This window comes from Somniosus microcephalus, chromosome 6 (genome assembly GCF_052327205.1).
Source record: "Somniosus microcephalus isolate GS21.2 chromosome 6, FLI_Smic_1.0, whole genome shotgun sequence".
Lineage (NCBI taxonomy): Eukaryota > Metazoa > Chordata > Chondrichthyes > Squaliformes > Somniosidae > Somniosus > Somniosus microcephalus.
Window position 1 is genome coordinate 196,749,736 of NC_140992.1, and position 26,712 is coordinate 196,776,447.

The 26,712-nt window shown below is 43.7% G+C and overlaps 1 protein-coding gene across 2 annotated transcripts in view; it reads left to right on the plus strand.

The window, feature by feature from the left end:
- mbtps1 (membrane-bound transcription factor peptidase, site 1) overlaps window positions 1-26,712 on the plus strand; it is a 188,768-nt gene that overhangs the window by 12,492 nt on the left and 149,564 nt on the right. For both annotated transcript variants that reach the window (XM_085991177.1, XM_085991178.1), the window contains exons 2-3: window positions 12,379-12,880; window positions 15,361-15,618. In XM_085991177.1, the coding sequence (XP_085847303.1) occupies window positions 12,730-12,880; window positions 15,361-15,618 (409 nt within the window). In that variant the 5' untranslated portion in view covers window positions 12,379-12,729. The remainder of the gene's footprint in view (window positions 1-12,378; window positions 12,881-15,360; window positions 15,619-26,712) is intronic.

Here is a 26,712-nt window from a genome sequence, read left to right on the forward strand (position 1 = left end):
AGGCTTCCCGCGGGTGCAAGCCTCCGACCTGCACTTACCTTGCAAGCCGGCTGTTGAGTTGTGGGCCTGCGTGGTATTCCGATCCTGGGCCTCCCAACTGCTGGCGCGCAGTGCTTGCGTATCCCAGGGGCGCAGTTAGTTTGAAGTGTCCCCTGGGATCACGTGGGCCATGGAGAGCCAATAGTAGCAGGGAATGCTTCATTCATAAATTTGACAGGATGAGCTGTCAAACCTATAAATACTATAAGGCCCAAAACATAACTGAAACTTCAAATAAATTTTTAAAAATCACTTAAAATAACTATAAATTACATAAACAATTTTTGGAAAAATTAATTACATTTTCTAACAGGGCTGAAAATAAACTTACCTTTCTTTAAAGTATTTAAAAATAATGTTTTAATTAATGCACCACTTACTTTGTTAAAAGCAGGCCTTGCGCCTGCTTTTTAAAAGTGTAACTGCTGGAGACTTACCCTCTCGGAGAACCCTGCAAAAAAAATAAATAAATAAAAACGGAAATTCGATGCGCACGCGCTGCCTCTCTGGCACACGTTCCACCTGTCAACCCCTTCTTTCAAGGGAATGGAAGTTCCGGTTTCCTGCGCCTGCGCAGTGCATGCACGAAACCTGCACTTTCGTTGGGCCTACGCATGAGTACCCAGTGCGTACTCGCGCACGGGGACCAGAATTTTTGGGCCAGTGTCCAGTTTGCACGCACCAAGTTCTCAAACAGCAATGACCAGTTTTAGTGATGTTGATTTAAGGGATAAGTATTGGACAGGACACTGGGGAGAACTCCCCTGCTCTTCAAAATAGTGCCATGGGATGTTTTACATCCACCTGAGACAGCAGACAGGGCCATGGTGTAATGTCTCATCCGAAAGACGGCGCCTCTGACAATGCAGCACTCCCTCAGTACGGGACTGGAGTGTTAGCCTAGATTTTTGTTCTGAAGTCTAGAGAGTGGGACTTGAACCCACAACCGCCTGACGCATAGGCGAGTGTGCTACCAACTGAGCCATTGGCTGACTCACTTGGGCCCCAACTGGGCAGCCAGAGAAATCAAGGGTGTAAATCAAACATGGCCACAGTAAATAATAATTCTAAGTGTTTATATAAAAAAAAAAACAAGCCTGCAGGCTTTGTCTTAATGCGAGGAGCATTTGTAATAAAGTGGATGAATTAGCTGCGCAAATGGATGTAACCGGATATGATATAATTGGGATTAGGGAGATATGGCTCCAGGGTGACCAAGGCTGGGAATTCAACATCCAGGGGTATTCAATATTCAGGAAGGACAGGAAAAGGAGGTGGGGTAGCATTGCTGGTTAAAGAGGGGATTAACACAATAGCAAGGAAGGATATTCGCTCTAATGATGTGGAATCTGTGTGGGTAGAGCTGAGAAATACCATGGGGCAGAAAACGTAATGGGAGTTGTATACAGACCCCCAACAGTAATGCTGAGGTTGGGGATGGCATTAAACAGGAAATTAGACACATGCAATAAGGGCACAGCAGTTATCATGGGTGACTTTAATCTACATATAGATTGGGCTAACCAAATTAGTAACAATACTGTGGAGGAGGAATTCCTAGTGTATACAGGATGGTTTCCTGGACCAATATGTCGAGGAACCAACTAGAGATCAGGCCATCTTAGATTGGGTATTATGTAATGAGAGGGGATTATTTAGCAATGTTGTTGTGCAAGGCCCCTTGGGGAGGAGCAATCATAATATGATAGAATTCTTCATTAAGATGGAGAGTGAAGTATTTGACTCAGACTAGGGTCCTGAATTTAAATAAAGGAAACTACGATGGTATGGATGGATTGGGGAGCGTTACTCAAAGGGTTGACTGTGGATAGGCAATGGCAAACATTTAAAGATTGCATGGATAAACTACAGAATTTGTTCATCCCAGTTTGGCATAAAAATAAAACAAAAAAGTGACTCAACCGTGGCTAATGAGGGAAATTAGGGATAGCATAAGATCCAAGGAGAGGACTTATAAATTGGCCAGAAAAAGCAGCAAACTTGAGGATTGGGAGCAGTTTAGGATTCAGCAAAGGAGGACAAAGGGATTAATTAAGAGGGGGGGGGGGAAATAGAATGAGAGTAAGCTTGCAGGGAACATAAAAACTGACTGTAAAAGCTTTTATAGATATGTGAAGAGAAAAAGATTGGTGAAGTCAAGCGTAGGTCCCTTGCAGTCAGAATCAGGGGAATTTATAATGGGGAACAAAGAAATGGCAGACCAATTAAATACATACTTTGGTTCTGTCTTCACAAAGGAGGACACACATAACCTCCCAGAGATGTCAGGGAACATAGGGTCTGATGAAAGGGTGGAACTGAAAGAAATCAGTATTTGTAGGGAAATGGTATTGGGGAAATTGATGGGATTGAAGGCCGATAATCTCCAGGGCCTGATAATCTACATCCTAGGTTACTTAAGGAAGTGGCGCTAGAAATAGTAAATGGTCATCTTCCAAAATTCTATAGACTCTGGAACAGTTCCCATGGATTGGAGGGTAGCTAATGTTACCCCACTATTCAAAAAAGGTGGTAGAGAGAAAATGGGGCATTATAGACTGGTAAGCCTGACATTGGTAGTGGGGAAAATGCTAGAGTCCATTATAAAAGATGTAATAACAGAGCACTTGGAAAACAGTGACCGGATTGGACAAAGTCAACATGGATTTACAGAAGGTAAATCCTGCTTGACTAATCTGGAATTTTGAGGATGTAACTGGTAAAATAGATAAGGGAGAACCAGTGGATGTGGTGTATTTGGACTTTCAGAAGGCTTTCAATAAGGTCCCGCATAAGAGATTGGCGTGTAAAGTTAAAGCACATGGGCTTGGGGAAAGGTGCTGACTTGGATCGAGAACTGGTTGGCAGACAGGAAGCGAAGAGTTGGAATAAATGGGTCTTTTTCCGAGTGGCAGGCAGTGATTAGTGGGGTACTGCAGGGATCGGTGCTGGGACCCCAGCTATTCACAACATATATTGGTGATCTAGATGAGGGAACTATATGTAATATCTCCAAGTTTGCAGATGACACAAAGCTGGGTGGGTGTGTGTGCTGTGAGGAGGATGCAGAGAAACTCCAGGATAGTTTTGACAGGTTGGGTGATATGGCAGATGCAGTATAATGTGGATAAATGCAAAATTATCCACTTCAGTAGCAAAAAACAGGAAGGCAGATTATTATCTGAATGGCAATAGATTGGGGAAAAGGGGAAGTGCAACGAGACCTGGGTGTCCTTGTGCACCAGTCGCTGAAGGTAAGCATGCAGGTGCAGCAGGCGGTTAAGAAGGCAAATGGTATGTTGTCCTTCATAGCAAGAGGATTCAAGTACAGGAGCAAAGATGTCTTGCTGCAGTTGTACAGGGCCTTGGTGAGACCACACCTCGAGTATTGTGTGCAGTTTTGGTCGCCTTATCTGAGGAAGGATGTTCTTGCCATGGAGGGAGTGCAGCGAAGATTCACCAGACTGATACCTGGGATGGCAGGAATGACGTATGAGGAGAGATTGGGTCGATTGGGCTTATACCCACTGGAGTTTAGAAGAATGAGAGGGGATCTCATTGAAACTTATAAAATTCTGACAGGACTAGACAGAATAAGTGCAGGCAGGGTGTTCCCGATGGTTCTGGACTCCCACCAGGGGTCACAGTCTAAGGATAAGGGGTAAGCCATTTAGGACAGAGATGAGGAGGAATTTCTTCACCCAGAGAGTGGTGAACCTGTGGAATTCTCTACTGCAGAAGGCAGTTGAGGTCAATTCATTAAATATATTCAAGAAGGAGTTAGATATATTTCTTAAGGCTAAAGGGATATGGGGTGAAAGCAGGGACAGGGTACTGAATTTGGATTATTAGCCATGATCTCATTAAATGGCAGAACAGGCTCGAGGGGGCCGAATGGCCTGCTCCTATCTTTTCTATGTTTTTTAGAAAGGATGTCGAGGCTTGGAGAGGGTTCTGAGGAGAATTACTAGAATGGTACCGGGGATGAAAGGCTTCGGTTATGTGGTGAGAATAGAGTGCGGTTGTTCTTCTGGAGCAGAGAAGGTTAAAAGGAGATTTGATAGAGGTGTTCAAAATCATAACTGGTTTTGATAGAGTAAATAAAGAGAAACTGTTTCCAATGGCAGAATTATACTCAATGGAATTTAGAAGAATGAGAGGTGATCTTATTGAAACATATAAGATACTGAAGGGGCTCGACAACGTAGATGCAGAGAGGATGTTTCCCCTTGTGGGGAAATCTAGAATTTTGGGGCATAGTTTCAGAATAAAGGGTCACCCTTTTAGAACTGAGATGAGGAGGAATTTCTTCTGAGGGTCGTAAATCTGTGGAATTCCCTGCCCCAGAGAGCTGTGGAGGCTGGGTCATTAAATACATTTAAGGTGGAGATAGACCAATTTTTGCAAGATAAGGGAGCGAAGGGTTATGGGGAGCGGGCGCAGAAGTGGCTTTGAGTCAAGATCAGCCATGATCTTATTGAATGGCGGAGCAGACTCGAGGAGCCAAGTGGCCTATTCCTGCTCCTATTTCTTATGTTCTTAAAGGTTGGTAACCAGAGGACCCAGATTTACGGTAATTGGCAAAAGAATCCGGTGAGTTGAGGAGAGACCCTTTTTATGCAGCAAGTTATTGTGACCTGGAATGCACTGTCTGAAAGGGTGGTGGAAGCAGATTTGATAATCACTTTCAAAAGTGAATTGGACAAATACTTGAAGGGGGAGGAAAAAATGACAGGGCTATGGGGAAAGAGAAGGGGAGTGGGACTAAGTAGATAGCTCTTTCACAGGGCTGGCTCAAGTACAATGGGCTGAGTGGCTGTCTTCTGTGCTGAAACTGCACAAATGGTCAGTCCGTATCTGTAAAGAGAAAAGCCTTTTATCTATCTGATGGAAAGGGTATATGTCTGAAATGTCATAATTTGTCTTTCTAGCGCACAGGTGCTTACTTACCAGCTGTGTATTGCTAGCAGTTTATTTTCATTGGTTTCTAATGACTAATTCTTACATTTGCATTTTCTGGTGCATGGTGCTACAGTTCAAGTCCTGTTTTTGACAGACACAACAGACCCAGGTGTCATAGCACCAGACGGCAGCTCATTCATTCAATCAGATTAATTTTGAGTGCAGAAGCTTTTAATTAATGACACTTGCCTTGATTGAGCAAGAGTATAGACTGAAAAGGAAAGTGGTGTAGATAACTGGATGGAGTGCTCCAGCTAGTCACTTGCTCCTAACATCTCTCTTGATGTATGTTTAACTGCTGTTGATGGCTTTTTTTCACCTCTTTACTTGCTTCTTGCTGGCAGAGCAGAGATTGTGAACTTGTCTTTCAGGTAGTGGTGCACCTGCTGCACCATGTGGAAACTGGCTGTATGAAAGTTGTTGAAAGCCTCACCAAGCTGTTAGAATTTGCAACATTATGTTATTCTGTCTTCTCCCTCTTCCCCATCCCATCCCACCCAAAATGTTCCTGTTCAGACCTTCCTTCATCAGCTGTGGCTATGTTTTGAAGTTGAGCTGGCGAGTATGTATTTTTCTTAGCCCCGATAGGCAGTTAAAACTGAAGTTGGGCCAGGTACATTTAGCAGTCTAGCCCAGAAAAAGCATACCTTATGACCTAAACCTAAAATTCCACCATTCCATCCACTTTCTGTTCATGTACTATATCTTGGCAAGCCGCTTGTGAGCTTTTTATCCCCATTTGATCTGTTGCCCAGTTGTATCCCTACAATCAAGACTGCCCTCTCCCCCATGGCCATCTTCCTACTTTCTAAATACAGCATTGACTTGTGTAGACACGAGTTGGTGCTGTGATCGTTTCAGGGTTCCGTGAGGCACTGGCCCAATGCCAGTGGAATGGTTGACAAAACAAGCTTCAGTGTTCCTTTTATTATGGCCAACAGAGGGCTTTTGTCCTTTCGTGAAGATTGACAGATAGAAATGAATCGGAGGTTCCTGGTAATAAGGTACTAACCACTGAACCAGCTTTTATCCTGTCTTGAGTAAATGATTTGTTAGTATTCTGTTATAGGAGTAGAGAGATTATATTGTGAATTTTATTTTTAAAACATTAATCTAAATTAGCTGGCTGTTGTCCAAATGCCAGTGTGGTATAATTGCAATGGAGAAGCCTGATATTTTATCTGAATATCGTTCTTTGCCATGCCACAAACTGTGCTCTCTTACTACCTTCATGCCCCTTCTGCCTGCTTGCTCTGGCTGGACTAAACTTAAAATCTGGAGATAAAAAGCTGATGCTGCTAAGTGGCCATGAAGATGCTGGATTGTCTTAAACTTAACTGGTTCACAAATGTCCTTTTTTAGGGAAGGAGCATGGCTGCACAGCTGTCTAGAGCTCCCGTGCAGACTGCTTGCTGGCTTTACAATAGGAAAAACAGCACATGCTTGGGAATTTGAATGGGCTGTGCAGCCTGTTAAAGGAGCAGAGATTGAGCAAAAAAAAATTAAAGGGAACATTGGAAGGAACCCTGCTGTTCTTGCCTGACCTGGCCTATATGTGACTCCAGTGCCACACCAATGTGGTTGACTCTTAACTGCCCTCTAGTGGCCTAGCAAGCCACTCCATTGCATCAAACTGCTACAAAGAATACAGACTGCAGCGGTTCAAGAAGGTGGCTCACCACTTAATTTTTCGATGGCAACTAGGGATGGGTAATAAATGCCGGCCTTGCTAACAACACCCAGATCCTGAGAATGAATAAATGTGTGGCCTTGCCATGCTTTTCCACCCTGAGCTGATTATCTTCTCCATCACCAAGTCCTTCTATTTTCCATAATTCCTGCCTCAACCTCAAATGGCTGCTGAAATTATGCCATGGTCCCCTCCAGTCTCTAACCCCAATCCCGGCCTCCCAGTCTCCATGAAAACTACTTGTCCAGAACTCTGGTGCCATTAAATGCCAATCGACCATTATTCCCATCCTTGCTGATCTATACCAGCTTCCTGTTCCCTCGCCCAAACCTATTTCTGCAATCTCCTCCCATTCTCCACTTTCATTCTCCAGTCCTTTAAATCGAGCCTTCTGTGCATTTTCCACCGCTTAACCCGATCATTGGTGCCAAAGCCTTCAACTGCTTTGGCCCTGTTCTCTGGATTTGTTTAAAACTTCTTAAAGCCTATGTTTGTTTTGACCAAGCCTTTGGTCACCCTCCTAATCTTGATAGCTTTGTATTTGTTTTTTTCCCCATGCATCTGTAAATGCTTGGGGCACAAGGAATGTTGTAAATCATTTTAAACCAAGAAATTACTGTGGTGATTGTCCCTGTGGGCATGTAGATATGCTACAATTCAAAAATTTAGAGCTCTATACTAGATAAAACTAGCCTAGCCCAGGGATGTGCTTGACTGGTCACAACAAAAGCGTACTGTTGTTGATCTGTTGTCAGCAACATCTGCCTCCTACCAGTAACTTCTCATGTTTCCAGTTTGCTCCTAGCCAGTAAAGAAACAGAGAACTTGCATTTATATAGTGCTTTTCACACCATCTAATTTACAGCCAATAAAGTACTCTTGAAGTGTAGTCACTGCTGTAACATAGGGAAACGTGACTGCCAATTTGCACACAGCAAGGTCCCTCCAACAATGATGTTGGTTGAGGGATAAATATTGGCCAGGGCGCTGAAGTCCCCATCTCTTCCAAATAGTGCCATGCTGTCTTTCTGCCTGAGGACCGACTGAGCCTCGGTTTAACATCTCAGCTGAAAGACTGCACTCCTTCAGTATAACCTTCTGACTCCAAGGTGAGCTGTGTACTAGGTATGTCACTTGCTGGTTCACCATTGGGGAAGGCCTGGTGACCAAAATATAAACTGTCTTTCAAGCAACTGGCCAAGTGCAGTTTTTTAATTTTAACTCCAGTGCTGTGGAATCAATCTGCAATATAAAAGGGTGGATTCCAAAGCATGGGTAGGCTCAGGCCATGTTGCAGGACTGTCAGTGGTTCTGGGATATGAAGAAGGCATTAATGTTCAGAAACCTCAGCATCATCTGTGTAACATGGTTTTTATGAGGGGAATTGGGGTGGATCCTCACTTCTTCCTCTGGTTAGAAAGATATCAAGAACCGTGATTCTTGCAGCAACAATTTTTGTGTAGAGGCAAGGGCAAGTTATTTTAAAATACCATATTGAGTTAGGCTGACCCCTGACTTACTGTAAATCACACCCTCTCCACCACTTTGATGCCCTTGTCCCCACTAAAATCATTACACTCCCTCACCCTAGTTGTTCCTCCTGGTATACCCCTCATCTCCATCTCCGCTCCTTTAAGTCCAAGGGACACAGACTTAACATCTTTGGCGGCCAACTGGCCTAATCATCCATCACCAGATTTGGCTAGATCACATAGAGCACTACTGGGCCCTGCTCTCTGTCACTAAAACTGCCCACTATTCGAAGAGCACCCAGGATGGCAAAAATAACACCAGGCTTCTCTTCACCACTAACCGTCTTCTCAAACCACTCTCCCCTGCCTCCTCCTCCCCCTCCAACAATAAATGAGGAGCTCATGGACTTCTTTAAAAAGATCAACGACATCTGTTCAACTGCTTCTTCTGCTTTCAATTCTCTCTCGCCCTAGCCCACCGGACCTAGCTTCCTCTCTGTTTTCCCCCTGCCCTAACTCTAAATTTGCATATTTCTAAGTTCTCTCATCCTTTCTCCCCCCCCCCCCCCCCCCCCCCCCCATGCCAACCTTGCTCTTTCAAAGCGCACCGTGTCAATGAGACTGACCTCCTGCTCTCTTGACCCTATTCCTACTAAATTGCTGACAACCCAACTTTTCTTTGTGGCTTCCATGGTAGCGGATATTGATAACGGTTCTCTCTCCTCTGGCATTGTCCCCCTTTCCTTCAAATCTGTCGTCCTCATCCCCCGCCTCCTCAAACCAACCCTCAACCCCTTCGTCCTTGCAAACTATTGCCCCATCTCCAACCATCCTTTCCTCAAGTTCTTTAATGTGTTGTTGCCTCCCAAATCTAAGCCCATCTCTCCCAGAACTCTTGTTTGAATCCCTTCAATCAGGCTTCCACCCCTGCCACAGTACTGAAACTGCTCTTCCCAAGATCACAAATGATCTCCTAATTGACTGCGACAGAGGTAATCTATCCTTTGTCCTTCAGGACCTGACTGCAGCCTTTGACACGGTTGATCACAAATTCTGCTCCAATGCCTCGCCACCTTCGTCAAGCTGGATGGGACTGCACTCGCCTGGTTTAATTCCTATCTTTCCAACCGTAACCATAGAATCGCCTGCAATGGCTTCTCTTCCCAATCCTGTACTGTCACCTCGTGTCCCCCAAGGATCTATCCTTGGTCCCCTCCGATTTCTCATCTACGTGCTGCCCTTGGTGACATCATCCAGCAACATGTGAGTTTTTACATGTATGCTGATGCCCAGCTCTCTCCCTCCTCCACCATCTCTATACTGTCAGACTGCTTGTCCGACATCCGCACTGGATGAGTAGAAATTTCTTCCAATTAAATATCGAAGACTGAAGCCATTGTCTGGAATTCCCTCCCTAAATCTCTCTGCCCCTCTACTTTTCTTTCCTCCTTTAAGACTCTCTTAAAACCTACCTCTTTGACCAAGCTTTTGGTCATCTGCCCTAATTTCTGCTTGTATGGCTGTCAAATTTTGTTTTTTTTGATTACACTCCTGTGAAGCGCCTTTTAGATGTTTATTACGTTAAAGGTGCTATGTAAATATTTGTTGCTGGCTGAAAATGAATCTCTTGAATAGTTTTGTCTGTTTCTCTTGATTTTAGTTGCAGTTGGAAATGGTTCATCTTGTCATTGCTATCTTCTGCTTTCCTGCTTCCATCTGGTGTGCAGATTGGCTTTGTCACTGTTCAGAGGATGAGCTTGATTTTAGAAGCGCTGCTAATTCATTCAATGTGTTTACATACTGCTGGGTGATTACACCAGCACAAGATGAGATGCCCTGTAGTGTTTTCTTTTTTCCAGTGACTGCTGACACTGTCTTACTAATGGGAGATTCTGACATTCTAACAGATTTGCTGGCCCCTTCCTGCCCCTTTCCACCCCCCAAAACCTGTAGTGGTGTCATGTTAAGAACTTTCACTGACGTGTTGTGACTGAGAAATACCAGCATGGTTAATTGTAAGAGGAGATTTTTCTGAAGGTTGGACATGGAGAATATTTGGTTTTCTGGAAGTGAATTTCATGTCTGGGGACCTGTAGGGTGCTGCCTTCTCTCTCTCGGACCTTGGCCCTGAACTCAATCCAGATAATTTATGAAAGTGCTTGGGGCAAAAGGGCTTGTGTTTAGGCAGACTCAATGCAATTCCTCGTATTTGTGACACTGAACCACAATTAACAGTGTGTGCCAGTGTTATTTGGAGCATGGGGTGGTGGAAAGAATATCGCACTTGAGTAATATGGTTGTTCTGAGGTTTGGGACATGATGGGTTATGGGTCATAAGGTATTTAGATGTCAAAAGTAGAAATTTCAATTTCTCTGTACTGGCCTCTCTGATCTTTAGCACAATTCCCCTTTTTCTGTCTTCCCTTCTCTTTATCCTCTCTCTTCCCCACCCAGCCCACAACAAATGTGAAAGTGATAGATTAAACTGTGTTGGGAATAGATTTCTCCTTATGATTTTTCTTCCCTATCTTCTATTAAAAGGCTTGTTCATTCTTCCAGTCTTCTTCGCTGTATATCCGCAATGTTAACCTTTCTTCTCCCTGCTGTTGCTGCTGACTGACTTGTGTGTTCCATTTTTCAAATTTTTGGTTCAGGTTAGTGGTTGACAGATTTCTATTCCTATGCATATTTATATGTGGAAGCTGCTGGTTCACTTACCTTCCTTCAGGGAAGGTAACCGGTTACTCTGCACTGGCCTACTACACATGACTCCAGTCCCATAACATCGGCTTGATTCTTAATGCCCTCTGAAGTGGGCTGGTAAGCCAACTACAGGAAACTTTCATTTAACCAGAGGTTAAATGTCCGGAACGCTCTATCCACCGGCAAAATTCAGGAGTCGGTTCAGAAGTTTTTTTTTTTTTTTTTTTTTTTTCCTCCAGTCAAGGCTCTGCAAGCGTCTAGCTGAAGCTGTTGCTTAGCTACAGAGACACTTGCAAGCTGCGCCCACTGTTTTGAGGCTGTTGGGTTTGTTGCTAGATACGGAGCTCACAAGCTCCGTATGTTTTAACATTACTGCTCGTTTCTCTGGCAGTTTTGTTCCACCGGCAACAGCTCGGTCCCGTCAGTGCCGGATATCAGAAAGTTTCCTGTAGTTGTTTAAATGGTGGGGGGGGAGAAACCTGCAACAGAACCATACTGCAGTGGGAGCAACATCACTGCAAGGACTGCAGTAATTAAGAGCGGCCACCATCTCCGGGCAATAAATGTGGCATTTCCCATGTCCTAACAAATTAAAAAAAAATAAAATAAATAAAAACTCCTGTTGGTGTTTTTATGCTGAGATAGTGTTGGTAGGTTCCCTGGGTGTGGTCTTGTGCAGCTGACTTGAAGCTAAATGTAAAACTACTGCCACTTGTTAAGACTGGCCCAGAAAAGTCACTTAATAACAGATCTTCCTGGAAGCTGGTCTTCGTAAGGCCCACAAGTTTTGTATTTGATTTCCATTCTGGCAGTGAGGCCTGCACTTTGGGAACCCAGTGGTATTAATGTGGGTCTCGTGCAATATAAAAGCACCTTCTGTCTGCAGTCTGAACAATGGGGAGCACTAATAGTCTGGTTCAAATTAATAATGCATAGGTGCTGGATGAGGTGTCCCCTGGTGAGCACTGGCATGGCTATCTCTAGTTAATAATGTATTGAGCTGAATGAAATGTCTGCCATGGTCCCTGGTGATCATGCACTGTGAACTAGATAAACTTCAGTGTAGTGCTGAACTGTGCCCAATGCAATTAGTGGTCATGCATTTCATATAAGATTCAAGCCTGGACCATTATGGACTGTTTGTGCAAAAGGACCTTCCAAAAAATGCAATGTTGAATTTCTGTACTGGTCTCCTGAATAAGACTGTCTTCACTATAATAGAGGCCTGGGTGGTGCAGTGGCATTCTGTTGCCTTGCAGCATAGCTTCTGATTCCCTTCATAAAGAAACTTGGTCTGGTTATGGTAGGTAGGTAGGTAGGCTGTGCAACCCTTTTGAAGGGAAGGAGTAAAAATCATTGGGCTCATCAGTGTGGGATGCTCTTCCATGGAGATCATTGTCTCAGTAGGAATGTGATGCAGGGAGGAGAAAGGGGCTATAAAAGGTTATTCTGCTATTGTATTTTTTCCTAAAAAGATTGCATTTGAAATCCTAACCTCTCCTATTCCAACAGATTGGTTTAGCAGTCGAGCTGAACCTGGTGGATTTCCCTCTTGAATTCCCCCTTTTTTTTCCTGATTTACAAATGGCGTCTCCAGTCCATGTATTACAACATTAGTGATTGCAACAGCTGGGTGCCATGGAGAAGAAACGGCGAAAGAAATGAGAGCCTTCTGAACTGGGCTGTACTGTCAACCATTGCCTAAATATCATGAGAACAAAAATAGTCTCTTTTACAAACTTCTCTTGCAAATTGAACACCAATAAGAGAATCTTTTCTGTGAAGAAAATGGACTGACCCTTGTAGACAGTGCAAAACGGATTGGATTTCTGGGTCTTGGAAACTTTTTTGGATTTTGTGACCATGCGATTGGAGAGTGTCTGGTTGCTGTTGGTAGTGGTTGTTGTATTGTGCAGTGGGGGACGGCTTGGCACACAGTTGCGGAACAAGATTTGTCCAAATTGTACCCATCTGGCTCTGAAGTTGGAATACACTTCTAATGCTGTCGAACATGGTAAGCAAATAATCTACTTTCACTTTTTTTCTTAAGATGGCTGTCTTTTAAACATTTTTTTCAACTGAATTGTAATATTTTAATATGTTTGAACATCAACAACTTTCATTTTATATAGCGCCTTTAACGTAGTAAAACGTCCCAAGGCGTTCACTGGAGTGTTGTCACCGAGACAGATGACCAAAAGCTTGGTCAAAGGTAGTTTTTAAGGAGCATCTTTTGAGGTGGGAGAGGTTTAGGGAGGGAACTCCACAGCCTGGGGCTCAGCAACTGATGGCACGAGCGATTAAAATACAAGAGGCCAGAATTGGAGGAGCACAGATATCTCGGAAGGTTGTAGGGCTGGAGGAGGTCAGAGATGGAGGGACTTCAAAACTAGAATGAGAATTTAAAAATCCATGTTGCTTAACCAGGAGCAAGTGAAGTGAATAACTGTTATTGATTAGCTGGATTAAGCACCATTTTTTTCGCAGGGTCTGGGTTTGAATCCAATCCAGACTAATGACTCGCCAGTCTGCCATGAGTTTGCATAGGTTGGCGTTGAGGCAAATTCTTTGAACAATACAGGTAGTTATACCTTCACCTGTCCCATTGTTTGCTTGATGCTGACGGTGTTCACTGGACTATTGTGCCCTTTCTAGGATTCTCTACAGCTCAACCAGGTAAATGGGGTTTTGGGGGGTTGGGGTGGGGCTCTGGAGGTAAAGAAATTATAAATGGCATGAAGCCTTCCTTCCTGAAGAACCCTTTCCCTTGTTGCTATATTTAAATTATTTAAAATGAGAGGTGCATAATCTTTGCTGTCTTGAACATCCAGGTGTACAGGGGCCTAATATGTAAAGGAAGATTCTTCATGTCGGTGTAAGGGAGTAAACTAGTTCTTGCTACACTTGTATTAAATTAAATCTCCTTTTTGTGTTACAGTTCTGTACTACCGATTGCAGATAATTGATTGAATTTGGATGTATTTGCAGTGCATAAATTACACTTGCGTGGTCCTTTTTTAAAATTTTCTGTTTGAAAGGGAGCGGGTCCATTTATTTTTAGATTGGTGTCTGTATGCGATTTAAAACTATTCCTTGTGGTTGTACAGTGAAAGGCAGGGTGTGTATATGAGGAGAACGCTAAACTCCTGCTTGCTTTGGTTGATTGAAGGGCTGACTAAAAGCTTAGTCTGGATGCTGCCATTTAAATTGTATTTTATATTCAAGAGGATAAGTTGTTTCAAAGTGGGGCATTTTTCTGAAAATAGAAATCAAGCTAGTGAGTAAGGTTTGCTGGGGATCAGCACACAGTACTGTCCAATGGTGGTGGTCTTAGCTGAGGCTGGTACTTGCACAGATGGTACTGGGGATGTTTGTGGTAATTGCTTAGCATTTGTCTTGGGAAGCTGAGGCTTGTCACTGGGAAGCTTGTGCTTTTATGGTCTTGTCCTTGTCTTAATCATGTGTCTGAGGGAACAGGCACTTTCCTTGTTTTGGGGGGGTGGGGTAGGATTGTACAAAGGGAGACGTTACACTAGAAATTTGAGGGTCATCTACGTAGAGCTGGTTGGAGCGCTCTACTGACCGAGCTGCGGTAGTTGTCTACTTACTATCTTAACCAGGGACTGGTACAGCTAAAGGAGAAAAATAACTTTAAAAAAAAATAAAAAAATGCAGGAACCTAAAATGGTTCCATGCACAGTTTACCTAGTCAGTTGATAACTGGGGATAGGCTGCCAATTCTCAAGTGGTAAGGAACCAATTGGATCATCAAATGGTATAAAATATTTTCTAAATCCATGTAAATGTATTTCCCTTTTGAGAAAATCGACCAAGGGGAAAGTAGTCTCTTGAAGGACCAGATTAAAGTAGGTCTTCAATCAAGATTTTAAAATTGGAGGAAGATGATCTCATTCTTTGAAAAGAAGTAAAATCTTTGCATACAGTATTATTGGAGAAAAGGGCATAATCTCAGAGGGATTGCATGGTGTAAATCATTAAATTGCCTTTGTTGTGCTGGTCAAGTAGACGCACACAACATGCCACTCACTGACTACCAACCAACAATTTGTTTAGACTACAAAATGTGATTTTTTTGGGGGGGGGGGGGAAAAGGAAAATTGTGTGACAGAAATTGAGTGGGATAAATTGCAGGCTTAGACTTAGTCATTCGTTTGGCTAATACCCCAACAAACGAATGACTCACTCATTCTGTTGGAGTCTGCTGTTCCTTGGCGATCACAATCATTTTGGAGGCTCTTGCCTGTGCCAGTGGTATTTCCATCATCTGGAGCTCATTACCTTTTAGTGTGTGTTTTTTCCCCATATTGCATAGATGTGCCCTGGGGTGGAACAGCAGATGTGAGCTTCACAGTACCTGTTCGAATGGGGCAGATTCCTGATTGTCACAGTGACCCCATTCACACAATGACAGTTCTAATGTTTAACCATGAAGAAAAACTAATTGTACAGTATTTTCTTGTGTTTTAATTCTAGAGTACATTGTGGTCTTTAAGGGATACTTCACTGCCACAGCCAGGAGCAAGTTCATTTCTAGTGCACTGAAAAATACCGACATAGTGGAATGGCGAATTGTTCCTCGTGACAATCCTGCCAGTGACTACCCGAGTGACTTTGAGGTGGTTCAAATTAAAGAGAAACAGCGGGACACTGTATTAACTCTGGAAGACCATCCGCACATTAAACGAGTTACACCTCAGAGGAAAGTCATTCGCTCCCTCAAATTCACAGAGAGTAAGTATAATGGAGAATTGAAATTTTGTGAAAACCACACTAATCTATATAACTTTCAGCAATAATAGTATGGTGTGTCTTCAGCCACAGAGTAATTTTAGTCTTCAAAACAAGTCTACAGATACAGAATTCTAGGCATTTAGATTGTGGGAACAAGATGCTGCTCTGGTAAACTGAAACCAGGAGGTTTAGCAACTGAGTTGATTGCTGGACCTGTGTGTCAGTGTATGAAGAATTCCCAATAACAGCTTGTGCTCTTCCTGTGCTGCCTCCTTTATATTCCTGAGACTTCACAACAGAAAAATGCAGTTGCAAAATATTTACATAAATTCAACTATTACATGAAATAAAAGCTTTGTGAATTTACTCTTTTTGGGGGGGGGGGGGTGGAAAGCAAAGACTTTTAAATCATCACAGCACAAGGGGACATACTCTTCTACCTTCCAACTCTTGTTGCACCGTGAGATTCTGCAAACTGCACGTGCAAAGAATGGACAGATGTGATTCAAAGCTTTGCCAATCGTCATTGGGTTTATATTCCAGTGGAAGCCCAGGCTGCTGAGACAAAGTAAAAACTTTGATGGAGGTATTAAAAGACACCATGGGTAAAATTTATCATAGTAAAATTCTGTGAATAGTGGCATCTTGTCACCAAAGCCCATAATTGCACAACAGCAGACACGTTCACATAGGGCTTTTCCATTAAATGTGGGCAGAGGAAGTTATAATGGAAAAAGTCAATTGCAGAAAATATGACAACTGACAGTACATATACAAGATAATAGATTTAGCTTTGGTACTTGCACACAACAGACAGGAAATGCCACACACCAAATTTATCTGCAAAAATTAGGGTTACACCAAAGCAAAAGAAAACTGCAAGAAAGTGTAACAATAGTGAAATACTGTGGCTGCTGGAACTTTCAAATAACAGAACATGCTGGAAATACTTAGCAGGTCAGGCAGCGTCCATGGAGAGAAACAGTTAATGTTTCAGCTCTGTGACCCTTTTTAGTGCTAACTGCCAGCGTGACATTGGCTGTCTCAATTTCTCTGCTTCAGTCACTCCAACCTACCTCCCTCTGAACTTTCAGCACTCCGTTCTCTGATCCAACCCTAACATTGTTGTTAAACCTGCTGCCAAGAGTGGTGCTGTTGTTGTTTGGCGAGCCAACCTCTACCGTGCGGAGGCTGAACACCAACTATCTGCCATCTCCTCCTACCTTCCCTTGGACCAGGACCCCACTACCAAACATCAAGCCATTGTTTCCAAGACTGTCACTGACCTCGTCTCCTCTGGAGCTCTTCCCTCCATGGCTTTCAACCTCAGTCCCCCAACCCCACATAGCCTGCTTCTACCTCCTTCCCAAAATCCACAAACTGGGCTGTCCTAGTAGATCCATCGTTTCAGCCTGTTCTTGCCCTGCGGGACTGATTTCTTCCTATCTTGACACCTTTTTTCTCTCCTTGTCCAGTCTCTTCCCACCTACATCTGCAACTCTTCTGACTCCCTCCGTCCCTTTAACAGTTTCCTGGCCTCAACCATCTCCTTTTTCACTCCCTCTACACCTCCAACCCCCACGAGGACGTCCGGAGTGCGCTCCGCTTCTTCCTTGAACAGAGGCCCAACTGGTCCCCATCCACAATCGCCCTTCTCCACATGGCTCAACTTGTTTTTACATTGAACAACTTCTCCTTTGATTCCAGTCACTTCCTCCAAATTAAAGGTGTTATGGGAACCCGCATGGGCCCCAGCTATGCCTGCCTTTTTGTGGGATATGTGGAACATTCTTTGTTCCAGTCCTACTTGTGTCCCCTCCCTCACCCTTTTTTTTTCCTGGTACATTGATTGTACCAGTGCCGTTTCCTGTTCTAGCCCTGAACTAGAACATTTTTGCTTCCAATTTCCACCCTTCCCTCACCTTCACATGGTCCATCTCTGACTCTTCCCTTCCCTTCCTCAACTTCTCTGTCTCCATTTCTGGGGATAGGCTGTTGATAAACATTCACTATAAGCCCACTGATTCCCACAGCTACCTGAACTACACTTTGTCCCACCCTGCTTTCTGTAAGGACTCCATTCCATTCTCCTAGTTTCTCCATCTCTGCTGCATCTATGCTGACGCTGCCACCTTCCGTACTAGTGCTTCCAATATGTCTTTTTTTCCTCAACCAAGGATTCCTTTCTACTGTGGTTGACATGGCCCTCAACCGTATCCGTTCCATTTCCTGCACTTCTGCTCTCGCCCCTTCCCAGAACCACGATAAGGTTCCCCTTTCATCCCACCAACCTCCACATTCAACTGATCATCCACTGCCGTTTCTTCCCCCTCCCCTTTCAGTATTCTGAAGGGACTGCTCCCTCCACAACACCCTGCTCTACTCCTTAATCACCTCCAACAGCCCTTCCCCTCCCCACGGTACCTTCCAATGCAAGTGCAGGAGATGTAACACCTGCCCTTTTACCTCCTCCCTTCCCATTGTCTAGGGCCCCAAACACCCCTTCCAGGTGAAACAGCGATTTACTTGTATTTCTTGCCATTTAGTATAATGTATTTGCTGATCACGATGCACTCCCCTTTACATTGGGGAGACCAAACTCTGGGTGACTGCTTTGTGGAACACCTCCGTTCAGTCCGTAAGGGTGACCCCGCGCTTCCGGTCGCTTGCCACTTTAATTCTCCGCTCCACTCCGACTCTGACCTCTCTGTCCTCGGCCTCTTGCACTGCTCCAATGAAGCTCAACATAAGTTTGAGGAACATCACCTCATCTTTCGATTAGGCACTTTACAGCCTTCTGGACTCAACATTGAGTTCAACAATTTCAGACTATAACCCCTGCCCCTATTTTTTTCAGGTGGCAGTTGTTGATGATTCTGCCATCCCCATTTGCAACATTCAACCACTCCTGCCTTCCACCCTCTCACAGACCGACCCTTTTGTTCTTTACTCCTTCCCCCTTTCTCTGCACCTGCTTAAAACCTGTTGCACCTGTTTCCAGTTCTGATGAAGGGTCACAGACCTGAAACGTTAACTCTGTTTCTCTCTCTCTCCACAAATGCTGCCTGACTGCTGAGTGTTTCCAGCATTTTCTGTTGTTTTAGTAAGAAACTGTAGGTGTTAACTTATGAGAACGACTTGGTTGTCATCCAGTATTTCAAAAAAATATTTTCTAGCATGTTTATTACATAGTCCAATAAACAGCAAGATTTGCAGATGATGTTTATATAGAGACCAGTGTTACTTTAGGTACAACTGTAACTGCATTGTATAATAGGTAGCTTTTCACACTTTGTAGTATCAGCTGAGTGGACAGGGAAGTGAATAGCAGCCCTCTCTCTATTTTAAGATGTGTTTACTAAGTCAGGCTTGAAACCAGGCTTTGGAAGTATTGGTTTGGCTGCTGCCCATTAAAGGTTTTGGTAATGAGACGTAACAAACTTTCATACTGTAGTGAGAGGAATCGCCTAGCAACATTGAGCTTGTGACAGATGATCAAGGAACCAACTCAAGGAAATAACCTACTTAACATTATTGACTTGGACTTGGGGGTACAGGGCACAACTTTGAAATTTGCAGATGACACAAAACTTAAGAAATAGGAGCAGAAGTAGGCCCTTTGAGCCTGCTCTGATCTGATCTTGGCCTCAACTTGAAGTGTAGTAAACAGTGAGAAAGATAGTAATCGACTTCAGGCTGGTGGAACGGGTGGCCACATGGCACATGAAATTCAACACAGGGAAGTGTGAGGTGATACATTTTGGTAGGAAGATAGAAGGGAGACCATTCATACTAAATGGTACAATTTTAAAGTGGGTGCAGGAACAAAGACCTGGGGGTGCTTGTGCACAAATCTTTCAAAGTGGCAGGACAGGTTAACAAAGCATATGGGATCCTGGGCCTGATTAATGGAGGCACAGAGTACAAGAGCCAGGACGTTAGCTAAATCTATAGGAAACACCAATTCTGGGTGCCCTTCTTTAGGAAAGTTGTGAAGGCTTTGGAGAGGGTACAGAAGAGATTTACTAGAATGATTCTAGGGATGAGGGATTACAGTTACATGGCTAGAACTAGAGAGGTTGGGGTTGTTCTCCTTTTGAGTAGAGAAGGCTAAGAGGAGTTTTTATAGAAGCGTTTAAAATCATGAAGGGTTTAGATGGAGTAAATAAAGAGAAACTGTTTCCAATGCAGAAGGGTTGCTAATGAGAGGGCATAGATTTAAAGTGATTGGCAAAAGAACCAGAGGTGACATGAGGAAAAGCTTTTTTGGGTAGGATTTGGAATGCACTGCCTAATCGGGTGGTGGATACAGATTCAATAGTAGCCTTCAAAAGGGAATTGAATAAATACTTGGAGAAAAAATTGTAGGGATATGGGGAAAGAGCAGAGGAATGGGACTAACGGGATTGCTCTTCGAAAGAGCCGATGGGCCGAATGGCCTCCTTCTGTGCTGTACAATTCTGATTCACGTCGTTCGCATCAACCGACCTGTTGCAGACACGTCTGTCCATGACAGGAGTAACCATCGCACAGTCTTTGTTAAGACAGCTTTTGTCTTTGCAGTGGAGTCATCGTCTACTGTGTAGTGTAGTACTACAGCAGGACCAAGTTAGATAAACTAAGCCCAGATCTAAAACTTGACAGCCATGAGTTCTGGGCCATCAGCAGCAGAATTGTATACCTCCACAATCTGTAATTTCATGGCCAAGCCTATTCCGCAATGGGTATCAAGCTGGGAGACCAACCCTGGTTCAGGGGGGGATTGTTAGATGGCCTGCCAAGAGTAGGAGCAACATCAGTCATACCTTTGAATGAGACGTTGCTCTAGTGAAGCTGCTACACCGGCCTAACTGCATACTAAACACCAAAAGCAGCAGGCTCCAGACGGCACTAAGTAGTCCATCCAAGAAACTGATTGGGGGACAGCTCTAAAGCACGCCTGTATCCAGTTAAGAGTGGGAAACTAGACAATTAACACTTGTGTCACCAGAACTGCTCCACTCTGCAGGTAGTTGCAAATGGTATCTGCACATAAAGTTCAATAGGGAATCTTTAGATTTATGTCCTACAAAGGGGACATGTGTTTCTCTATCACAGCAATTTCAAGTGAACAGTTAATTGTTTAGAGCTTGTAGTTAGTCAAATAGTATAAGGAGCAATCTGCAGTTTCCAGATATATTGTACAACAGCTAAGGGGAGATCGATCAGAAGGTCAAAGCTTTCTTCCGAGTCAGTGGCTCTTGGGCCCCTGCTAAAATTTCAAAATTGGCTGGGGAAGTTCCTGAGAACTGAACAGACGTCCACAAAATACACAAAAATGCACAATCCAGGATCACTACATCGGCAAGTTTTCTAAATATGGAAATGAAGTTATCTGAATTATTGAAACACTAAACCCATCATTTTAAGTCTCTCTTCAACTGAAAGGTGCCATCAGATGTACTTTGGAGCAATAAATAATTGGAGTTTCTAGAATTGAAACTGAAAAGTCTTCCCCTTTTGTATTCCAGCCCCCTTGAGTTAAAGGCCAGCGTTCCATTAGTCTTTTTGGAATCTGTCTATTAGCTTTAAAAGCTACATATGTGACTGCAGATAGGCCTGAGGATCAGTTCTGTAGTTGCAAGGAAAACTATGCCATAGGGTGGGAATGCAAATTTCCCAGGCTGTAGCTTGGCTTTTCAATTTCAGGTGGCTCATAACCAACTCATGGGCCATTTTGCAATTGCATCCCTAGCTGTAACCCACAAGTTTGAAAATTCCAGCTGCAATAGCTAAAAAAACACAGACTATCTCTAGTTCTATTTGGCCAAGTACAGGAAACTTTGTGATATACGGGACCGAGCTGTTGCCGTCCTATCAAAACTGCCGGACAAACCAGCGCTAATGTTAAAACATACGGAGCTTTTCAGCTCTGTGAATCAACAAACCCTGTTGCTTAGCTTCTAAACAGTCGGCCGTAGCTTGCAAGCGTCTCTGTAGCTAAGCAACAGCTTTAGCTAGACCTTGCAGAGCCTGACTGGTGGAAAAAAAAAGCAACGAAAAGAAAAAAAACTTACTGAACCGACTCCTGAATTTTGCCGGTGGATCAAGCATTCCGGACAGTTAACCTCTGGATAAACCAAAGTTTCCTGTAGCACGATCAGTAATATGCTTCTAACTAGAACTAAAGCAAAGTACTGCAGGTGTTGGAAATCTGAAATAAAAACAAAGTGCTGGAAATACTCAGCAGGTCGGACAGCATCTGTGGAGAGCGAAAAACAGTTGACGTTTCAGGTCGATGGCCTTTCGTCAGAACTGGAAGAAGTTAGTGATTTAACAGTTAAAAGCAAGTACCAAGCTAGGGGTAAGAACAAAAAGGAAGGTCTATGATGGGGTGGAAGGCAGGAATGATTAAATGACAAAAGGGATGATGGTGCAAGGCAAAAAGAGGGAGGTAATGGGACAATAAAGAAACAAATGATGGCTCCAGAGGAGGTATAAATGTTTGTAGCAGCACATGCTGTCTGAGAAAAATGTTTCCAACTATTTTTAAAATAAAAGGGAAATGTAAATGCTGGAACATCTGAAATGAAACAAAATTCTGGAAATACTCCACGGGTCTATCCGCATCTACAAAGAGAAAAAAGGCAGGTTAATGTTTCTGGTGTATAACCATGTGTCAGAAGTGAAAGATGAGCATTTTAGCAGCATAGGAGGAGGGAGAACAAAATTCACGGAGGAAGCTAAGCAGTTTGATATTTCTTTCAACCGTAAGTTAATGTGCCTTTTCTGGTACTGAAAAGATAGTAATTACAGCACTGCATTGGTGTATGTTAGCAGTCAACCTCCTTCCTCCTTTGGTTCACAACAACATGTTTCGAGTAAGCACGAGAGCCTTCGTAGTGTAGTATACGGAACAGACTTTATTGATACTAATCTTCTTAGGCAGTCCCTTGGAACCGAGGATGACTTGCTTCCACATTAAAAATGAATTCTCAGGTGACTGATTAGTCCAATGTGGGACCTACAGTCTCTGTCACAGGTGGGGCAGACGGTGGTTGAAGGGGTGGGTGGGTGGGGTGCTTGGGTTGACGTGCGCTGCCTGCACTTGGCTTCCGCTTGCTCCCGGCGAAGAGACTCGGTGTTCGTCACCTTCCCGGATGCTTCTCCTCCACTTTGTGTGGTCTTGGGCCAGGGATTCCCAGGTGTCGGTGGGGATGTTGCACTTTTTCAAGGAGGCTTTGACAGCGTCCTTGAAACGTTTCCTCTGCCCACCTGGGGCTCTTTTGCCGTGTCGGAGTTCCAAGTAGAGCGCTTGTTTTGGGAGTCTCATAGCGGGCATGCGGACAATGTGGCCCGTCCATCGGAGCTGCTTGAGCGTGGTCAGAGCTTCGATGCTGGGGATGTTGGCCTGAGCAAGAACACTGACGTTGGTGTGCCTATCCTGCCAATGGATTTGCAGGATCTTGCGGAGGCAGTGTTGGTGGTACCTCTCCAGTGCTTTGAGGTGCCTGCTGTACATGGTCTGTGTCTCTGAGGCATACAGTAGGGCGAGTATCACTGCTGCTCTGTACACCATGAGCTTGGTGCCGGGTTTGAGGTCCTGGTCTTCAAACAGACTCTTCCTCAGGCGACCGAAGGCTGCACTGGAACACTGAAAGCGGTGTTGGACTTCGTCATCGATGTCTGCCCTTGTTGACAGTAGGCTCCCGAGGTATGGGAAGTGGTCCACGTTGTCCAAGGCCTTGTCGTGGATTTTGATAATTGGGGGGGGGGGGGGCAGCACTGTGTGGCGGGGGCAGGTTGGTAGAGGACCTTTGTCTTACGGATGTTTAGTGTAAGGCCCATGCTCTCATACACTTCGGTGAAGGTGTTGACGATGGTTTGGAGTTCGACCTCGGAGTGAGCGCAGACGCAAGCATCGTCTGCATACTGTAATTCGTCGACAGAGGATGGGACGACCTTGGATCTGGACTGGAGGCGACGGAGGTTGAACAGTTTCCCGTTTGATCTGTAAATTAGCTCCACTAAATTTATTGATACACAATACAGGTGATCAGCCTAACTGTATACAGAGTGGCTTTTCGGTTTCTGTTTCTTTTGAGCCCCTCCAAAGAAATGCTGAAACCCATGCTCCTTTATACACAGTCTTGCCTACATCAAAGGTAAATGTCATAGCTAAGACTTCATGACATCTATTCCTAAATCATTTGAAGACAAACTATTCATGTAAACAATTGTAGTTGTTTACTCTAAAGCTCCCCATAACAAGACTTCATGAATTAACAGTTACTAACCTCTGAAGAATAAGCTTTATCAACTGTTATCTTTCCATACTATAGCTAATGGATACCTCCGACCCATGTTTATTAAGAAAGACTTGCATTTATATAGTGCCTTTCACGACCACCGGACGTCCCAAATCACTTTACAGCCAATTAAGTACTTTTTTTTTATTTTTTTTTTTAAGTGTAGTCACTGTTGTAATGTAGGAAACGCGGCAGCCAAATTGTGCTCAGCTAGCTCCCACAAACTGCAATGTGATCATTTGTTTGTGATGTTGATTGACAGATAAATATTGGCTAGGATACCGGGGATAACGCCCTTGCTCTTCTTCGAAATAATGCCATAGGATCTTTTACGTCCGCTTGAGAGAGCAGACAGTGTCTCAGTTTAACGTCTTATCTGAAAGACTGATTACTCTAAAGTTACACTTTAATCACTCATGGCTAACTTCATTACTGTCATGTGTTTCTTTACACAAGCTTTTTACATATTGGCAGCACGGTGGCATAGTGGTTAGCACTGTTGCCTCACAGCGCCAGAGACCCGGGTTCGAATCCGGCCTCGGGCGACTGTCTGTGTGGAGTTTGCACATTCTCCCCCTGTTTTGCGTGGGTTTTCTCTGGGTGCTCCGGTTTCCTCCCACAGTCCAAAGATGTGCGGGTTAGGTTGATTGGCTATGATAAATAGACCCTTAGTGTTAGGGGGATTAAATACGTGGGGTTACAGGGATAGGGTGGGATATGTGTTGGTGTAGGGGTTACGGGGATCGGGTGGGATATGTGTCGGTGCAGGCTCGATGGGCCGAAATGGCCTCTATCTGCACTGTGGGGTTTCTGTGATTTCTGATGAGCTATGCTTTCAAAGCCATTCTATTTATATTGGAAAACCTGATGCTGCAGGATACAGAGAAGTTTGACTATTGACCCTTAACTCCCCAAGATGCCCAGCATACATCTCTCCAAGATGTCCAATGGTGTACATGGGTGATAGTACAGTAGGGACATCGGTCTTGATCTTGAATCTAATTTCTGCATTGCAATGTGCAGGAGTAATGTGAACTAAAGGGAAAGGTACTGGCCTTGCACAGTAGGCGGTGGAGCTGAGGTGTTCTAATAAAATAAAACACTTTTGCAGTAAGGTTAAAACATCAAGTACTGAACTGGGATGAAATAAGCATGTCCGGGCCTGGTAGTCTTTTCTGGTCCTCAACACAGAAACCTATATTGCCAAGCCTGATGGTGCTTTTGACATAGAATGGTATAGAATTTATAGCACAGGACATTCGGCCCAACTGGTCTATGCCAGTATTTATGCTGCACGTGAGCCTCCTACCCCTACGTCCTCTAATCCTATAATCATATCCTTCTATTCCTCGTATATATTAATCGAGCTTCCCCTTAAATGCATCTAAGATATTCGCCTCAGCCACTCCCTGTGGTAGCGAGTTCCACATTATTACCACTGAGTAAAGAATTTGTTCTGAATTATTGAATTTATTAGTGACTATCTTGTATTTATGGCCCTTGTTTTGGACAACCACCCCCCAGCAACAAACGGAAACATCTTCTCTACTTCTACCCTATCAAACCCATTCATGACTTTGAAGACCTCTATTAGATCATATCTCAGTCTTCTCTTTTCTCGAGAAATGAACCCCAGCCTCTTCAGTTTTTCCTGATAGTTGTACCCTCTCAATGATGGTATCATCCTTGTAAATCTTTTATGCACTTTCTCTAGTGCTTTTATACCCTTTTTGTAATCTGGAAACGAGATCTGTGCTCAGTACTCGCAGCGTGGTCTAACCAAGGTGCTCTACAAGTTTAACATAACTTCTCTGCTTTTGGATTATATTGCTCTAGAAATAAACCCCAATGCTTTGTTTGCATTTTTATGGCTTTGTTATCCTGTGTTGCTACTTTTAATGATTTGTGAATCTGTACCCTTTGCGCCTCTGCCCCATTTAGACTTTTTTCCAAGGAGTATGTGGCCTCTTTATTCCTCCTACCAAATGGACCACCTCATATTTATCTATATTGAAATTCATTTGTCAATGGAGTTAGTGGGAATGGTATATAGACCTCCAAACAGTAATGTGGAGGTTGGGGATGGCATTAAAAGGGAAATTAGAGAAGCGTGCAATAAGGGCACAGCAGTCATCATGGGTGACTTTACATATAGATTGGGCTAACCAAATCAGTAACAATACTGTGGAGGAGGAATTCCTGGAGTGTTTAAGGGATGGTTTCCTGGACCAATATGTCAAGGAACCAACCAGAGATCAGGCCATCTTAGACTGGGTATTATGTAACGAGAAAGGATTAATTAGCAATCTTGTTGTACGAGGCCCCTTGGGTCGGAGCGATCATAATATGATCGAATTCTTCATTAAGATGGAGAATGAAGTAGTCGACTCGGAGACTAGGGTCCTAAATTTAAATAAAGGAAACTACGATGGTCTGAGGCGCGAGTTGGGTAGGATTGATTGGGGAATGTCACTCAAAGGGTTGACGGTGGATAGGCAATGGCAAACATTCAAAGACCGCATGGATGAACTACAGAATTTGTTCATCCCAGTTTGGCATAAAAATAAAACAAAAAAGGTGACTCAACCGTGGCTAACGAGGGAAATTAGGGATAGCATAAGATCCAAGGAGAAGACATATAAATTGGCCAGAAGAAGCAGTAAACCTGAGGATTGGGAGCAGTTTAGGATTCAACAAAGGAGGACAAAGGGATTAATTAAGAAAGGGAAAATAGAATGAGAGTAAACTTGCAGGGAACATAAAAACTGACTGTAAAAGCTTTTATAGTTATGTGAAGAGAAAAAGA